The 19,320-nt window shown below is 41.8% G+C and overlaps 1 protein-coding gene across 4 annotated transcripts in view; it reads left to right on the forward strand.

Moving 5' to 3' along the window:
* The window catches only part of LOC109879591 (zinc finger protein 512B-like), a 112,816-nt gene that overhangs the window by 64,223 nt on the left and 29,273 nt on the right, over nt 1-19,320 (forward strand). For all 4 annotated transcript variants that reach the window (XM_031806614.1, XM_031806612.1, XM_031806615.1 and 1 more), the window contains 3 exons: nt 7,601-7,672; nt 8,733-8,864; nt 9,129-9,247. In XM_031806614.1, the coding sequence (XP_031662474.1) occupies nt 7,601-7,672; nt 8,733-8,864; nt 9,129-9,247 (323 nt within the window). The remainder of the gene's footprint in view (nt 1-7,600; nt 7,673-8,732; nt 8,865-9,128; nt 9,248-19,320) is intronic.

The following is a 19,320-nucleotide window of genomic DNA, read 5'->3' on the forward strand; positions in this document are numbered from 1 at the left end:
AGATGAAACCAAAATTGAACTTTTTGGCAACAATGCAAAACGTTATGTTTGGCGTAAAAGCAACACAGCTCATCACCCTGAACCTACCATCCCCACTGTCAAACATGGTGGTGGCAGCATCATGGTTTGGGCCTGCTTTTCTTCAGCAGGGACAGGGAAGATGGTTAAAATTGATGGCAAGATGGATGGAGCCAAATACAGGACCATTCTGGAAGAAAACCTGATGGAGTCTGCAAAAAACCTGAGACTGGGACGGAGATTTGTCTTCCAACAAGACAATGATCCAAAACATAAAGCAAAATCTACAATGGAATGGTTCAAAAATAAACATATCCAGGTGTTAGAATGGCCAAGTCAAAGTCCAGACCTGAATCCAATCGAGAATCTGTGGAAAGAACTGAAAACTGCTGTTCACAAATGCTCTCCATCCAACCTCACTGAGCTCGAGCTGTTTTGCAAGGAGGAATGGGAAAAAATGTCAGTCTCTCGATGTGCAAAACTGATAGAGACATACCCCAAGCGACTTACAGCTGTAATCGCAGCAAAAGGTGGCGCTACAAAGTATTAACTTAAGGGGGCTGAATAATTTTGCATGCCCAATTTTTCAGTTTTTGTTTTGTTAAAAAAGTTTGAAATATCCAATAAATGTCGTTCCACTTCATGATTGTGTCCCACTTGTTGTTAATTCTTCACAAAAAAATACAGTTTTATATCTTTATGTTTGAAGCCTGAAATGTGGCAAAAGGTCGCAAAGTTCAAGGGGGCCGAATACTTTCGCAAGGCACTGTAGTTAGCACAACAAATTACTAGTTAGATATTTTTCGACTTTGGGTGTGTTCTTAAATTAAATATGTAGTGGCTGAGCTCATAAGATAAGATAAGAGTAGGGCTGGGCGATATGGTCAAAACATTATATCACAGTATAAAAAAAGTTGTGATTAGTGAGTGATCCTAGGGTGCTTTATGAGTAGTGAGTGATCCTAGGGTGCTTTGAGTAGTGAGTGATCTTAGGGTGCTTTATGAGTAGTGAGTGATCTTAGGGTGCTTTATGAGTATTGAGTGATCCTAGGGTGCTTTATGAGTAGTGAGTGATCCTAGGGTGCTTTATGAGTAGTGAGTGATCTTAGTGTGCTTTATGAGTAGTGAGTGATCCTAGGGTGCTTTGAGTAGTGAGTGATCTTAGGGTGCTTTATGAGTAGTGAGTGATCCTAGGGTGCTTTATGAGTAGTGAGTGATCCTAGGGTGCTTTATGAGTAGTGAGTGATCCTAGGGTGCTTTATGAGTAGTGAGTGATCCTAGGGTGCTTTATGAGTAGTGAGTGATCCTAGGGTGCTTTATGAGTAGTGAGTGATCTTAGGGTGCTTTATGAGTAGTGAGTGATCCTAGGGTGCTTTATGAGTAGTGAGTGATCCTAGGGTGCTTTATGAGTAGTGAGTGATCCTAGGGTGCTTTATGAGTAGTGAGTGATCCTAGGGTGCTTTATGAGTAGTGAGTGATCCTAGGGTGCATTATGAGTAGTGAGTGATCCTAGGGTGCTTTATGAGTAGTGAGTGATCCTAGGGTGCTTCATGAGTAGTGAGTGATCCTAGGGTGCTTTATGAGTAGTGAGTGATCCTAGGGTGCTTTATGAGTAGTGAGTGATCCTAGGGTGCTTTATGAGTAGTGAGTGATCCTAGGGTGCTTTATGAGTAGTGAGTGATCCTAGGGTGCTTTATGAGTAGTGAGTGATCCTAGGGTGCTTTATGAGTAGTGAGTGATCCTAGGGTGCTTCGTGAGTAGTGAGTGATCCTAGGGTGGCAACACATACACTCTAAGTGATTTCGCCATTCTGATTGCTTTATACTGTTCAATTCAACTTCATCCAAAACAAATTTCAGCACTTTTATAATGTCTGCATTTCATGCACTCAATTGCAGAGGTGGAAACAGTACCCACTTGTCATACTTGATTAAAAGTAAAGATACCTTAATAGAAAATGACAAGTAAAAGTTACCCAGTAAAATACTACTTGTGTAAAAGTATTTGGTTTTAAATATACTTACGTATCAAAAGTAAATCATAAAATATACTTAAGTATCAAAAGTAGAAGTATAAATAATTTCAAATTCCTTATATTAAGCAAACCAGATGGCACCATTTCTTTTTTTTTTTTTTTACAGATAGCCAGGAGCATACTCCAACACGCAGACATAATTCACGAAATAAATATTTGTGTTTAGTGAGTCCTCCAGATCAGAGGCAGTAGATGTTCTCTTGACAAGTGCGTGAATTGGACCGTTTTCCTTTCCTGCTAAGCATTCAAAATGTAATGAGTACTTTTAGTTGTCAGGGAACATGCATGGAGTAAAAAGTACAGTATTTTCTTTAGAAATGTGGTGAAATAAAAATGAAAGTTGTCAACAATAAAAATAGTAAAGTGTAGGTAACAAAAAAATGACTGAAGTAGTACTTGAAAGTATTTTTACTTAAGTACTTTACACCACTGCTCAATTGAGAACGTCCACACTGCCACGTAGGGCTGGACGATGTGGGCAAATAATCTAGGACTTTTAACAAAATGTTGCAATTGCGATTTGACTTGCTAATTTGAGCAAAACTGTTGGAATCATGGAAATAGTATAACTATTCTACTTCAATATTTAGAATATAATAGTGGGAACTTTAAATACAGTGTTGTTTGACATGACAACGAAATGCCAGGGAGAAGTTATTGTGACAGGGTAGGAACTAAAGTGTTGATATGTGTTTCCTAGTAGACCCTATAAGCTTTGGCTACGTTGTGTGTTTTCTCTTAGCTACTTCATGTAGCTAACATAGTCTTGCTTTGCATATTCCTCTTTGATTTAGAATATACTGTTGCACAAACAACATGCTGATTTAGGTCTACACCATCACTGGTATTATCAGGCTGTATTAGCTAACTAATTTTGCTCTTACTCAGTACATTTATTAGCTAGCTAGCTATTTATTAGCATTATCGGCTAACAATTAGCGTATCACAAGATTTATGGCAACTTGCTAAGAAAAGATAAAATAGCTGTTTGCTGATGTGAGAAACACAAACTACTAGTGTCATTACAGAACGCTAGTGGATTTATATTAAGAAGCAACGTGGAAACATCATTGTTGTCATCAACATTGTTGCATGTGCTGCATTGCCCATGCAGACTGAATGCAAGTGTCTCCTGGTTGAGTAACGTCAAATGCGCTTCTTGAGTGACAGGGGGTGGGACTAAGTCTGTGTGGAAAGCGGCATAGAGAGAGAGAGCGGAGAGAGATGACTCAAGTAGTGAAGTAAACTATAAAAATGGACATTACACACACCGTTAATAAACCAAACATTCAAATATAAAAGGTCAAGTAAAAACCCAAACCGGTCCCTGCATCAATACCGGTATATCATAAAATACGGTAAAACACCCAGCCGTAATTCAGAGCTTTGTCAGTTTTTAAATTCAGACCGTTTCACTCTCGAAGCGCACACTATACGTTCGGGCTGAGGAGTAGGGTTGATTTGAACGTTCTGGCCTTACAACTGCAACCCAATCTAGTGTTGGCTAGCTTGCTAGATACTTCCAGACACAAATGAGACCACTGACCATTTTACTCACCCTAGCAGAGCAGGTTAGGCAGTTTTCGTGTTAACCAGAGCGTTGGTGACTGTGCTGCTGGAAACAATTTAATTACGTGTTTTTGCCGACATTTACTGACATAGGTCATATTCAACAGGTGTTGAGTGCTGGTAAATTCATTATTCTGTGCGGTACACTCAGCCTAGAACGCTCTGAAATCGGAGTAGATAGCCAGAGCGAATTTACGAAAGTGCCCAAATGGCCACTGAGAACGTACAACGAGTATACCATTTAGCTAAGCTAAGAATGATGGGAATTATCAAGTCGATAAACGTTGGGTACTTAGATAGCCTATAGTGAATATACTGGCAAGTTTGATATATAATTACTAACGTTAGGTAGGTAGTTAACATACCGGTACATGAAAAATCAACAACAACAAACAATCCAATGTTATTTGTCACAAACACATGGTTAGCAGATGTTAATGCGAATGTAGCGAAATGCTTGTGCTTCTAGTTCCAACAATGCAGTAGTAACCAACGAGTAATCTAACCTAACAATTCCAAAACTACTACCTTATACACACAAGTGTAAAGGGATGAAGAATACAGTGGGGCAAAAAAGTATTTAGTCAGCCACCAATTGTGCAAGTTCTCCCACTTAAAAAGATGAGAGGCCTGTAATTTTCATCATAGGTACACTTCAACTATGACAGACAAAATGAGGAAAGAAAATCCAGAAAATCACATTGTAGGATTTTTAATGAATTTATTTGCAAATTATGGTGGAAAATAAGTATTTGGTCAATAACAAAAGTTTATCTCAATACTTTGTTATATACCCTTTGTTGGCATTGACAGAGGTCAAACGTTTTCTGTAAGTCTTCAAGGTTTTCACACACTGTTGCTGGTATTTTGGCCCATTCCTCCATGCAGTTCTCCTCGAGAGCAATGATGTTTTGGGGCTGTTGCTGGGCAACACAGAGTTGATACAGTAAATTATAAGTTAAATAATCTGTCTGTAAACAATTGTTGGAAAAATTACTTGTGTCATGCACAAAGTAGATTGACTGTGCCTTTAAACAGCTTGGAAAATTCCAGAAATGATGTCATGGCTTTAGAAGCTTCTGATAGGCTAATTAAAATATGTTGAGTCAACTGGAGGTGTACCTGTGGATGTATTTCAAGGCCTACCATCAAACTCAGTGCCTCTGCTTGACATCATGGGAAAATAAACAGAAATCAGCAAAGACCTCAGAACACAATTGTAGACCTCAAAGTCTGTTTCATCCTTGGGAGCAATTTCCAAACGCCTGAAGGTACCACGTTCATCTGTACAAACAATAGTAGGCAAGTATAAACACCATGGGAACACGCAGCCATCATACCGCTCAGGAAGGAGACGCTTTCTGTCTCCTAGATATGAACGTACTTTGGTGCGAAAAGTGCAAATCAATCCCAGAACAACAGCAAAGGACCTTGTGAACATATTGGAGGAAACAGGTGCAAAAGTAACTATATCTACAGATAAACGAGTCCTATAAATGACAAAACCTGAAAGGCTGCTCAGCAAGAAGAAGCCACTGCTGCAGAACCACCATAAAATAGCCAGACTACGGTTTGCAACTGCACATGGGGACAAAGATTGTACTTTTTGGAGAAATGTCCTCTGGTCTGATGAAACAAAAATATAACTGTTTGTCCATAATGACCATCATTATGTTTGGAGGAAAAAGGGGGAGGCTTGCAAGTCAAAGAACACCATCCCAACTGTGAAGCATGGGGTGGCAGCATCATGGTGTGGGGGTGCTTTGCTGCAGGAGGGACTGGTGCACTTCACAAAATAGACGGCATCATGAGGAAGAAAAATTATGTGGATATATTGAAGCAACATCTCAAGACATCAGTTAAGTTAAAGCTTGGTCGCAAATGGTCTTTCAAATGGACAATGACCCCAAGTATACTTCCAAAGTTGTGGCAAAGTGGCTTAAGGACAACAATGTCAAGGTATTGGAGTGGCCAACACAAAGCCCTGACCCCAGCTCTGTCAGGAGGAATGGGCCAAAATTCACCCAACTTATTGTGGGAAGCTTGTGGAAGGCTACCCGTAACGTTTGACCCAAGTTGAACAATGTAAAGGCAATGCTACCAAATACTAATTGAGTGTATGTAAACTTATGACCCACTGGGAATGCGATGAAAGAAATAAAAGCGGAAATAAATAATTCTCTCTATTATTCTGACATTTCACATTCTTAAAATAAAGTGGTGATCCTAACTGACCTAAAACAGGGAATATTTACTCGGATTAGATGTCAGGAATTGTGAAAAACTGAGTTTAAAAGTAGTTGGCTAAGGTGTATGTAAATTTCCAACTTCAACTGTAGATGATAATTACAATTATCAATAATACTTTAGATACTCACTACTACTATACGAAGAAAGATTTATAAAGCCTTATGAAGTAGACATTGCGTGTGGTATTGATACAATGAGGGGTGTAGAGAATAGCTTAAAAATGCAACATTCAGATTCTAGAACAGCAGCATAGAATTCTGGTACCGCCTGCAAAAATAACTCACGCTGTATGGGCCATTATTAATACTTACTCATCAAAAGGTTAACGTTAGCTGGCTATCTAGCCAGCAAGGTAGTTAGGCTATAAGTACCTAGGTGTCCTGCTAGACTGCAAACTCTCCTTCCAGACTCATATCAAACATCTCCAATCGAAAATCAAATCAAGAGTCTGCTTTCTATTCCGCAACAAAGCCTCCTTCACTCACGCCGCCAAGCTTACCCTAGTAAAACTGACTATCCTACCGATCCTCGACTTCGGCGATGTCATCTACAAAATGGCTTCCAACACTCTACTCAGCAAACTGGATGCAATCTATCACAGTGCCATCCGCTTCGTCACTAAAGCACCTTATACCACCCACCACTGCGACTTGTATGCTCTAGTCGGCTGGCCCTCGCTACATATTCGTCGCCAGACCCACTGGCTCCAGGTCATCTACAAGTCCATGCTAGGTAAAGCTCCGCCTTATCTCAGCTCACTGGTCACGATGGCAACACCCATCCGTAGCACGCGCTCCAGCAGGTGTATCTCACTGATCATCCCTAAAGCCAACACCTCATTTGGCCGCCTTTCGTTCCAGTACTCTGCTGCCTGTGACTGGAGCGAATTGCAAAAATCGCTGAAGTTGGAGACTTTTATCTCCCTCACCAACTTCAAACATCAGCTATCTGAGCAGCTAACCGATCGCTGCAGCTGTACATAGTCTATTGGTAAATAGCCCACCCTTTCTCACCTACCTCATCCCCATACTGTTTTTATTTATTTACTTTTCTGCTCTTTTGCACACCAATATCTCCACCTGTACATGACCATCTGATCATTCATCACTCCAGTGTTAATCTGCAAAATTGTAATTATTTGCCTACCTCCTCATGCCTTTTGCACACATTGTATATAGACTCCCCCTTTGGTTTCTACTGTGTTATTGACTTGTTAATTGTTTACTCCATGTGTAACTCTTTGTTGTCTGCTCACACTGCTATGCTTTATCTTGGCCAGGTCGCAGTTGCAAATGAGAACTTGTTCTCAACTAGCCTACCTGGTTAAATAAAGGTGAAATAAAAAATGTTTTTAAAAGGCTCTATCTATCTAGCCAGCAAGGTAGTTCGCCTAGTTAGCTAGCAATCTGTGCTACTTAACTGCAAACACTGGACTGGCACCAAAGTGAACACTTATCCTTGATACAAAAAGAATGCCGTTACTGTCCGGCATATCCGCGGGAAGTAGCACCCCCTGATAAATCACAATTAAAAAATATTTATACCTGAATAAAAATATTATGACCCTAGCAAAAAACTTGTCAGCCTCCCTAAAATCGCTATCTGACTCAAAAATCCCATATCGGTCAGGTTCTAGTTTTTGTTGCATTGTGAGGGTGAAGTTAGAAGTTCAGTGGACATGGGGGCCCATGTGACGGTTTATTGCTCTCTGTTCTCCTCTTGAGCCAGGACGGAAGCAGAAAACACCTAAGAAGTTCACTGGAGAGCAACCCTCTATCTCGGGGACGTTCGGACTGAAAGGTAGACCCTCAGCTTATCTCTTCTCACAGCTTCTCTCACTCATGCTTGAAGTAAAATTAGGGGGAACTCACTCACCAGACCACTACTGGGTCATTTTGGTTGACTACACTCTGAGATAAAGAGGTGCGATTGATAACCGCAAATGGGTTCTTTGACTGTCCCCACAGGAGAACCCTTTGAGAACCCTTTTTGGTTCTAGGTATAACCCTTTTTGGTTCCACGTAGAACTCTTTCCACATTGGGTTCTACATGGAACCCAAAATAGTTCTTCCTGGATCCAAAAAGGGTTCTACCCGGAAACAAAAATGGTTATCCTATGGGGACAGCCAACAACCTTTTGGAACCCTTTTTTTAAAGAGTGTAGGCATCTGAGAGTCCCCAATCCACTTTGTTTGTCCCTCTCTCTCTGTTAATGTGTTTGAACTGTCGAGGTATTCATATCACGACTCAGTGAGTCTGTCTCATACTCTCATTCTGACACATTTTCTATCTTAACACCACTTTTCTCTAAGCTCAGTGACTCACAGCACTGCACATGACATGACTCTCTTTCTATATGTTTCTCATATCCTCATCTATCGTTTCAACTCTCTCCCTCTTGTTCATTTTTATTGTTCATGAATCAGCATTTCTCCTTATGTACTCGTCTTAGTCAGCATCATCCTCTCTCTCTTTCCCTCCCTCTCTCTATCATTTTACATCCACACTCATTTCCCCCCATGAAATGCAGCTGGTAAATAGAGGGTATTACTCTGTCATTCTCCTGGTGTCATACTGCTCAGCCTAACTTAATCTCTCCAGTCCCAGCTTCTATTGAACTTGAGATCTGATTACCTTTTTCACTTCACTGAACCTGACCCATGCACATATGCACTCATATACACACTACTGGGGGCAAATGGAATGGCATCAGAAACATTGAAACTATGGAAACCATGTGTTTGATGTTGTTGATACCATTCCACCTATTCTTCTCCAGCCATTACCACGTGCCCGTCCACACCGATTAAGGTGCCACCAACATCCTTTGGTACACAGTCACACACTCTGTATGTTTCAGGTATGAACAAGGTAGAGGAGAAGTTGAAGGCTGGTCGTGTGAAGAGATTAGAGGGGGGTCTGTTCAGCGAGGAGCCCCAGAGGAAGCACCCTGGTCCAGCCTCCAGGAGAGACCTACCACCCCTCACCTCTGGTACTAATATGTCTGTTCTGGACTACTTGTGAATTTTTGTTTTTTGACAAGACAAATTCCATCTCCCAAATTATTCCCTGGTACACACGTGAGACCACTTTGTGTGATACATTTTCACAATATAAAGTATTGATCGATTGGATGATTTTTTGGTTGATTGTAGGCCGTCATTGTAAATAAGAATTTGTTTTTAACTGACTTGCCTGGTTAAATGGAGGTCACATTGGTTGGTTGATTTATTGATATATCCTCCTGGTACTCCAGCAGAGGCCCAGTGGCAGCATGCCATCTCAGAGCGGGGGGAGGTGCTCTGTCCTACCTGCTCCATTGTCACCAGAAAGACCATCTCGGGCCTCAAGAAGCACATGGAGATCTGCCGAAAGGTGAGTAAATCAAAACAGAGGGTGTTTGGACCAGCAATCTAAATACATCTAAATAGTGCCAATCTTTCCCTTTCATTTGAGATTAAAGCCTATATATTTATCTCACTGCTTGTAGCAGGATCCACACAATATACTGCCTCTGTTTAACGTCTGAAGTATGAATACATATGACAGAGTTTGATTTGGGGTGAACTGTCTTTAGCCTCCCTCTTCACCATGTGTATCCACTCTAGACACAGAGCCACATCGGGCTTTACTTCCTCTATTTAAAGGATTGTGTTTCACACTCACTGTTGAAACTCTTAAACCCCAATATATCAGTTGACACTTGCCCTAAATAACAATAATTTTCTGTATAATATTATACTTGGTACTATGCCACATCTGTTCTGGATTCTAGTCCACTCAAACAATTGTGCTGAATACAAAAACTGATTTGCCCTCTGAGTCAATATATATATAATATTGCCGTATGTTTTTATAGTAACATCAAGATCAGGGGTGTCAAACTCTTTCCATGAAGGGGCCGAGTGTATGCTGTTATTTCCTTTCAATTAAGACCTAGACACTCAGGTTCCTCACTAATCAATGACCTGAATCGATCAATAAAGTACAAGGGAGGTCTGACAACCTGCAGACACTCGGCCCTTGATGGAGATATTACTGTACCGTATATGTTGCTGTGTATAAGAACAATATATAACGTTTTGATGGTTTGTTTCATTCCAAAATGTTATATACAATTTTTTTCATCTGATATTTGCATTTCTTCATCTGAAATTAATGTTAATGGGTCCCTTTATACAGTTGAAGTCGGAAGTTTACATACACTTAGGTTGGAATCATTAAAACTCGCTTTTCAAAGCTTCTGATAGGCTAATTAAAATCATTTGAGTCAATTGGAGGTGTACCTGTGGATGTATTTCAAGGCCTACCTTCAAACTCAATGCCTCTTTGCTTGACATCATGGGAAATCAACAGAAATCAGCAAAGACCTCAGAATTTTTTTGTAGACCTCCACAAGTCTGGTTCATCCTTGGGAGCAATTTCCAAACGCCTGAAGGTACCACGTTCCATCTGTACAAACAATAGTTCGCAAGTATAAACACCATGGGACCACGCAGCCACCATATCGCTCAGGAAGGAGACGCTTTCTGTCTCTTAGAGATGAACGTACTTTGGTGCGAAAAGGTGCAAATCAATCCCAGAACAACAGCAAAGGACCTTGTGAAGATGCTTGAGGAATCCGGTACAAAGGTATCTATATCAACAGTAAAACGAGTCCTATATCGACATAACCTGAAAGGCCTCTCAGCAAGGAAGATGCCACTGCTCCAAAACCGCCATAAAAAGTCAGGTGGGACTGGTGCACTTCACAAATAGACGGTATCACGAGGAAGGAAAATTATGTTGATATATTGAAGCAACATCTCACGACATCAGTCAGGAAGTTAAAGCTGGTCGCAAATGGGTCTCCCAAATGGACAATGACGCCAAGCATAGTTCCAAAGTTGTGGCAAAATGGCTTAAGGACAACAAAGTCAAGGTATTGGAGTGGCCAACACAAAGCCCTGACTTCAATCCTATAGAACATTTGTGGGCAGAACTGAAAAAGTGTGCGTGAGCAAGGCCTACAAACCTGACTCAGTTACACCAGCTCTGTCAGGAGGAATGGCCAAAATTCACCCAACTTATTGTGGGAAGCTTGTGGAAGGCTACCCAAAACATCTGACCCTTGTTCAACAATTTAAAGGCAATGCTACCAAATACTAATTGAGTGTATGTAAACTTCTGACCCACTGGGAATGTGATGAAAGAAATAAAAGCTGAAGTATATCATTATCTCTACTATTATTCTGACATTTCACATTCTTAAAGTGGTGAACCTAACTGACCTAAGACAGGGAATTTATACTGGGATTAAATGTCAGGAATTGTGAGAAACTGAGTTTAAATGTATTTGGCTATGGTGTATGTACACTTCTGTATGTGTATGAATTATGGTTGTTCTCATACTTTTAAAACATTTACTTTTGAGGTGCTTTAAAGGGAAGCATAGGTAATTTAACTAAAACTCTCTGTACAAACCCCACATATATGATCAGTTTTTTTTCCTCCATACAAACATTTCCTCGTTGAACATTTAGATTTTGGATGTTTCTAATTTGGGTCTAGGTACCTCCATTGAAATTGCCATGGTAACGACACTAGCTGCAGCATCATTGGCTGGACATAATGATTTAAAATATAGCAGCTTAATTGAATGTTAAATCTATTTTTCATGAAGAAACAACCTGTCATTTGTCACAGACTTTGTGAATATCTGGATTTTCCCTCTTCATAATGCAGAAAAACTGCATATATGTGTGGACACCACTCATTTTTATTAAAACACACCTGTCATAATTGTTTTCTTTACTAAAGTAGAGGTTTATTATTATTACTGCTAAAGGTACTGCATAAGTGTCAACATTTTTTGTTGTTGCAAGAGAGATGTGCAGAAAGTATTTTTAAATGCATTTTATGGAAGGGAAACAATAAGTCTCGAACCTTTTGGCAACATAGTGATATATTCTTATATATTGTACAATGAGGAATTCAACTACAAAATGCTAGTTTTAACCATTGCCCCCACTCACAAGATGTATAAACAACAATAAATCAGAATAAAATGAGAGATACGAAAACATGAAGAACATAACTCAATCAACTCTAATTAGCACATGTAGGACAGTATGCAGATGTATTTTGCAGATGTATTTCTCACATGTGCAGCACATAGTATTTGTTTTACAGTCTTTCTTTGGGGGGCAGAATTGGCATCTCCTCCTCTTGCCTGCCCCAGCTGCAGCCTCTGGTGGATCAGGACAAGATTCAGCCCCCTGAACAGCTTTCACAAGCGCTGCAGAGGCTGCTGTGCGAGGGAGGCACTCCCTTCTTTGAATGTGTGAGGTTACAAGTGCCTTTCCCAGCTGCTCTAGGAGAACACCCTCTTCTTGTTCCGCTTATCAGGCATCCAGGTAGGGTTGATCTTGTTCCATATCACTAAGGCATTGTATGAGGACACATCAATGATGTTATAGAAGATGACCAGGGGCCAGCGGGAAGTCATCCTCCTGCAGCTGTAAGTTCCAATCACCTTGTCCAGGTTGTCCACGCCTCCTTTGTTGTGGTTGTAGTCCAGGATGATGGCTGGCTTCCTGTCCTCACGATCACTGATCTCAGCCGTTTTGTGCAGTGTGCTCAGGAGGACCACATTCTTGTTCCTCTTTCGGAGGTACGAAACTAGAGAGGTGGTGGGGGTGAAGGCAAACTTTGATGAGAAGGTCCCCCTTGTTGCGAGGATTGCAGGGGGAGCTCAGGCTTGTTCTTTCTAACTGTGCCAACCATGGTGATATTCCTCTTCAGGAGCTGCTGGCTGAGGTCATTAGAGGTGAAGAAATTGTCACGTGACATTGTGCCCCCTCAGTTCATCCTTCACATCAAGCACAACCCGCATCCCCTGGCTCTTCTCCGGGCCTCCACTGGTCGGCTTCCCTGTGTAGACTTGGATCTTCCAGGCGTATCTGGATTGAGCGTCACAGGCCACCCATATCTTGATGCCATACTTTGCTGGCTTGCTGGGCATATACTGCCGGAAAGGACAGCGACCTTTTGACAAAAGAGAGTTTTCTGTGACACAGTAATCACATAAATCAATGATATCACAGCAATACATAATAAAATTAACAGTGAAAATTGTCAAATCAAATCAAATGTTATTTGTCACATACACATGGTTAGCAGATGTTAATGCGAGTGTAGCGAAACGCTTGTAAATGCTTGTAATTTACAGATATGAAAAAAATAATGTATTTTCAGAATGGAACCAGTTGCTCATCCACTGTTACTTCAGGCCCAGGGTTGTAGAGGCATGACAGACGCTCCACCCACTTCTCCCAGACCTCTCTTATGGCCGCCAGTTTGTCTCTCACACATCTCGCAGGTCTTGACTCACCGTTATCAAATCGTGGCATTATTGAGAAAGTGTGAAAGACTTTCAGTGTCATCGTGGCATAGAAAATCACCCTTCCACTCTCTGCATCCCAGAGACTACATGTAGCTTCGCCTCAGGACCTATACACACCCGCTAATATTAGCAGCCCTATGTAGGCACGCAGGTCACTCTCATCCATCCTTTTCCAGTCTCCATGTTATGGAAACCTTGCAAATGTGTCATCTCCAGGATGACTTTTTCGATGGCCGGTGTGATGAACATGTAGAATGTTGAGGCGATGTCCTGGGTATGGCCAACTGCATGTCTTGTGGTCCCTGGGGTCATCCTTATGACATCCTGCCCTGCTTGTCGTATGGTGACAAGGACCACGTTATTTGACTATTTTTTTGGACAAAAATGTCTCTCCTTCAGCTTGGGGGATTTCTTCTTCATCTGAGAATGATGCTTTGCATCTGAAAAAATCTGATCTCTGACCTGTTGGGCACTGAAACATGCACTCATGGCTTCAGCAAAGAGGGAACTGGGAGGACTGTCATCTGCACCACCTTTATACCCTCGGACTGCATTCCCCATTGGTAAACAATGCTTTCAAGAAATGTTTATTTTGTCTGTGAACTTGAGTTATTGGTGGGGTCATGGAGGGGAGATGCTGCACATGCACAATAACGTTTTAGTTTTGTCTGTGTTCTACTGATTGAACACAGACAAAACATCTCAATTTCTCATTGTGTGTGTGTGTCTCTTTGTGGTTTTTGTGGTGTGTAAATGATTTTAAAAGCTGCCGGGTCACAAATGACCCTAAGACAATCTTTGTACCCTGGTGGTGTACTGTACAGCTTCCATGGAAATATGAACAAAGGCTTTCACTTTTTCTAATGTTGGGGTCACTCTAGGAAAAGTAGTCAAATTTAAAGGAGAGAAATATAATTTAGGGTCTCTGCTGTTAAACATATTGGTGGGTCATTTTTGTCCCTTAAGCCAACACAAGGCTTAAGATTGCAGTAAAGGGAGTGAAAGCTTCTCACTTCTCAATATTAATCAAAATGACCATGAAATGCAAGATGTATTTGCATTGAACCCTTGATGTCCATTGTAGAATATAGCTAAGCCTATTTTAAACTTCAGAGTAGCCTAAACAATAGTCACTTTTACTATTGCAGTAACCTACCCCTCCAGTTGGCTATTCATAGGTTACCTCCGTCACTCGGTCGCGTTATGCCATTGTTAGGAACGTTCTCAAGCCGCCATAGTGGTGCCCTAAAGTGGCTAACTACTATTTAGTCTAAATTACACTATAATGCCTGGAAATACGATGACATTGCTAAAGTAGTCAAATATCTAGTAGGAAATCTTTGCCAGCATTATCATGTCATCAAATTTGTTTGGTAATGTTGTCATTAGCAAGCAAAGTTTGTCAAAAATAGCTAGAAATGCTCATGTTAGCTAGCTAAAATCCAGTGCCCCCCCCCCAACAAAAATCTTAGCCATCTAGCTAATGTTATACTACATCTAAACTCAATTTGGCAACATCAAAATGTCAACATGTTTTCCTAGTAATTATTTGCCTCCTGTTGAATATCATGGTATTTCAAAGATACTTTAATGTTTGATTAAATCTTCATCAGTGCTCTTTGACAATGCATTGAATAGAATGCTCAGTCGGGCATCAGTCCAAAACGAACATTCAAAGCAATATTGTGACGAAACACGCAACCCATGAATAGGCTTAAGCCTATTAGCTGGCTCTTGTCTGTGGATGGGTGGATCCATATTGCTGTTGAATACCGGTGAGCAGACTTCCCGACCAAGCTTCTTCCCGTTTCCAGAGCAAAATTATGCCGCAGTAATGCAAAAATAAAAAAATATGCATTGCAAAAACTGCATAAACCGGACGTATCAACTCTCTGGCTTCAATCATACATTAGACCAGTCACCACAATGCTAGCAGCCGAACATATTTAGCCAGAGTCAATGTAAAGTCAAATCAAAATCAAATCATATGTATTTATATATCCCTTCGTACATCAGCTGATATCTCAAAGTGCTGTACAGAAACCCAGCCTAAAACCCCAAACAGAAAGCAATGCAGGTGTAGAAGCACGGTGGCTAGGAAAAACTCCCTAGAAAAGCCAAAACCTAGGAAGAAACCTAGAGAGGAACCAGGCTATGTGGGGTGGCCAGTCCTCTTCTGGCTGTGCCGGGTGGAGATTATAACAGAACATGGCCAAGATGTTCAAATGTTCATAAATGACCAGCATGGTCCAATAATAATAAGGCAGAACAGTTGAAACTGGAGCAGCAGCACGGCCAGGTGGACTGGGGACAGCAAGGAGTCATCATGTCCGGTAGTCCTGAGGCATGGTCCGAGGGCTCAGGTCCTCCGAAAGAGAGAAAGAGAAAATTAGAGAGATCATGCTTACATTCACACAGGACACCGGATAGGACAGGAGAAGTACTCCAGATATTTATTTATTTATTTCACCTTTATTTAACCAAGTAGGCAAGTTGAGAACAAGTTCTCATTTACAATTGCGACCTGGCCAAGATAAAGCAAAGCAGTTCGACACATACAACGACACAAAGTTACACATGGAGTAACATACAGTCAAAAACATACAGTCAATAATACCGTATAACCAAGTCTGTATACGATGTGAGCAAATGAGATAAGGGAGGTAAAGGCAAAAAAAGGCCATGGTGGCAAAGTAAATACAACATATCAAGTAAAACACTGGAATGGTAGATTTGCAGTGGAAGAATGTGCAAAGTAGAAATAAAAATAATGGGGTGTAAAGGAGCAAAATAAATAAATAAATAAAATAAATAAATACAAAGGGAAAGAGGTAGTTGTTTGGGCTAAATTATAGATGGGCTATGTACAGGTGCAGTAATCTGTGAGCTGTTCTGACAGTTGGTGCTCAAAGCTAGTGAGGGAGATAAGTGTTTCCAGTTTCAGAGATCTTTGTCGTTCGTTCCAGTCATTGGCAGTAGAGAACTAGAAGGAGATGCGGCCAAAGAAAGAATTGGTTTTGGGGGTGACTAGAGAGATATACCTGCTGGAGCGTATGCTACAGGTGGGAGATGCTATGGTGACCAGCAAGCTGAGATAAGCGGGGACTTTAGCTAGCAGGGTCTTGTAGATGACATGGAGCCAGTGGGTTTGGCGACGAGTATGAAGCGAGGGCCAGCCAACGAGAGCGTACAGGTCGCAATGGTGGGTAGTATATGGGGCTTTGGTGACAAAACGGATTGCACTGTGATAGACTGCATCCAATTTGTTGAGTAGGGTATTGGAGGCTATCCTGTAAATGACATCGCCGAAAGTCGGGATTGGTAGGATGGTCAGTTTTACAAGGGTATGTTTGGCAGCATGAGTGAAGGATGCTTTGTTGCGAAATAGGAAGCCAATTCTAGATTTAACTTTGGATTGGAGATGTTTGATGTGGGTCTGGAAGGAGAGTTTACAGTCTAACCAGACACCTAGGTATTTGTAGTTGTCCACGTATTCTAAGACAGAGCCGTCCAGAGCAGTGATGTTGGATAGGTGGGCAGGTGCAGGCAGCGATCGGTTGAAGAGCATGCATTTAGTTGTACTTGTATTTAAGAGCAATTGGAGGCCACGGAAGGAGAGTTGTATGGCATTGAAGCTTGCCTGGAGGGTTGTAAACACAGTGTCAAAATAATGGCCAGAAGTATACATAATGGTGTCGTCTGCGTAGAGGTGGATCAGAGACTTACCAGCAGCAAGAGCCACATCATTGATGTATGCAGGGAAGAGAGTCGGTCCAAGAATTGAACCCTGTGGCACCCCCATAGAGACTGCCAGAGGTCCGGACAGCAGTCCCTCCGATTTGACACACTGAACTCTATCAGAGAAGTAGTTTGTGAACCAGGCGAGGCAATCATTTGAGAAACCAAGGCTGTCGAGTCTTCCGATGAGGATATGGTGATTGACCGAGTCGAAAGCCTTGGCCAGATCAATGAATACGGCTGCACAGTAATGTTTCTTATCGATGGCGGTTAAGATATCGTTTAGGACCTTGAGCGTGGCTGAGGTGCACCCATGACCAGCTCTTAAACCAGATTGCATAGCAGAGAAGGTATGGTGAGATTCGAAATGGTCAGTAATCTGTTTGTTGACTTGGCTTTCGAAGACCTTAGAAAGGCAGGGTAGGATAGATATAGGTCTGTAGCAGTTTGGGTCAAGAGTGTCCCCCCCCTTTGAAGAGGGGGATGACCGCAGCTGCTTTCCAATATTTGGGAATCTCAGATGACACGAGAGAGAGGTTGAACAGGCTAGTAATAGGAGTGGCAACAATTTCAGCAGATCATTTTTGAAAGAAAGTGTCCAGATTGTCTAGCCCGGCTGATTTGTAGGGGCCCGGATTTTGCAGCTCTTTCAGAACATCAGCTGACTGGATTTGGGAGAATGTGAAATGGGGAAGGCTTGGGCGAGTTGCTGTGGGGGGTGCAGTGCTGTTGACCGGGGTAGCAGTAGCCAGGTGGAAAGCATGGCCAGCCGTAGAAAAATGCTTATTGAAATTCTCAATTATGGTGGATTTATCAGTGGTGACAGTGTTTCATATCTTCAGTGCAGTGGGCAGCTGGGAGGAGGTGTTCCTATTCTCCATGGACTTTACAGTGTCCCAGAACATTTTGGAGTTAGTGTTGAAGCAAATATCTGCTTGAAAAAGCTAGCCTTGGCTTTTTTAACTGCCTGTGTATAATGGTTTCTAGCTTCCCTGAACAGCTGCATATCACGGGGGCTGTTCGATGCTAATGCAGAATGCCATAGGAAGTTTTTGTGTTGGTTAAGGGCAGTCAGTTCTGGGGAGAACGAATGGCTATATCTGTTCCTGGTTCAACATTTATTGAATGGGGCATGCTTATGGTTAGGAAGGCATTCAAAAAAAATACCCAGGCATCCTCTACTGACGGGATGAGATCAATATCCTTCCAGGATACCCCGGCCAGGTCGATTAGAAAGGCCTGCTCGCTGAAGTGTTTCAGGGAGCATTTGACAGTGATGAGTGGAGGTCTATATAACAAACTGACCATAGCCCCCCGACACAAACTATTGCAGCATAAATACTGGAGGTTGAGACAGGAGGGGTCAGGAGACACTGTGGCCCCATCCGCTGACACCCCCGGACAGGGCCAAACAGGAAGGATATAACCCCACCCACTTTGCCAAAGCACAGCCCCCACACCACTAGAGGGATATCCTCAACCACCAACTTACCATCCTGAGACAAGGCCGAGTATAGCCCACAAAGCTCTCCGCCACGGCACAACCCAAGGGGGATTGAATACTTGTCCCCAATAGAAACCTTAATTTAGGCCTACTTGCATGACTTTTATAAATTGCATTGCTGACTATCACGTGTAGGCTACAATCAACCTCTACACAGTTACCGAAGGCAATCTCCATCTCCCATTTGCAAATCTCCAAACTATAGCTTTGTGGTAGCCTACTCAAAATATGAAATGCAGCTACTCACTGTTAACAAAACAGTTGATAGGCCTACACATTTGTGGAAACAGACGAGTCAAGAGTGCATGGCTTGACTACTCGGATTGGTGAGAATTTGATCAACCGTGGCACTATCTATAGTGCTGAATCTCGGCCTCTAGGCCTAAATTGCGTGTTTCATGGAGAATCGGATATGTTCCCTGTGACAGTCACCACAATAAGTGGGTTATCATAAAGTAAAAACAACCACAACCTTCTGAAATCCCCCTGATAGCCAGGTGCAAGGGGAGAGAAAAGGACCAAGAAGCTGGTTGACATCTTTCAGTCAAAGGTAAGCTAAAACAAATGTAATTTTCACCAGGCTGTAGGCTAATAACCCATAGAAATAGTTTGGTGACTTTGATAGAACTTTGAGTCGATTAAATTGTGACACATATACAACAAACCAATAGATTCCAATCCCTATTTCTCCATTTACTGTGGTGTAATCATGTCAGATCCTGAATAACATATCCTATAAGTGGCAATATACAGGTCTCAGTGCATCCATTTACTGTGGTGTAATCATGTCAGATCCTGAATAACAGCCTATAAGTGGCCATC

The sequence above is a fragment of the Oncorhynchus kisutch genome, linkage group LG27, assembly GCF_002021735.2.
Source record: "Oncorhynchus kisutch isolate 150728-3 linkage group LG27, Okis_V2, whole genome shotgun sequence".
In the NCBI taxonomy this organism is placed as follows: domain Eukaryota; kingdom Metazoa; phylum Chordata; class Actinopteri; order Salmoniformes; family Salmonidae; genus Oncorhynchus; species Oncorhynchus kisutch.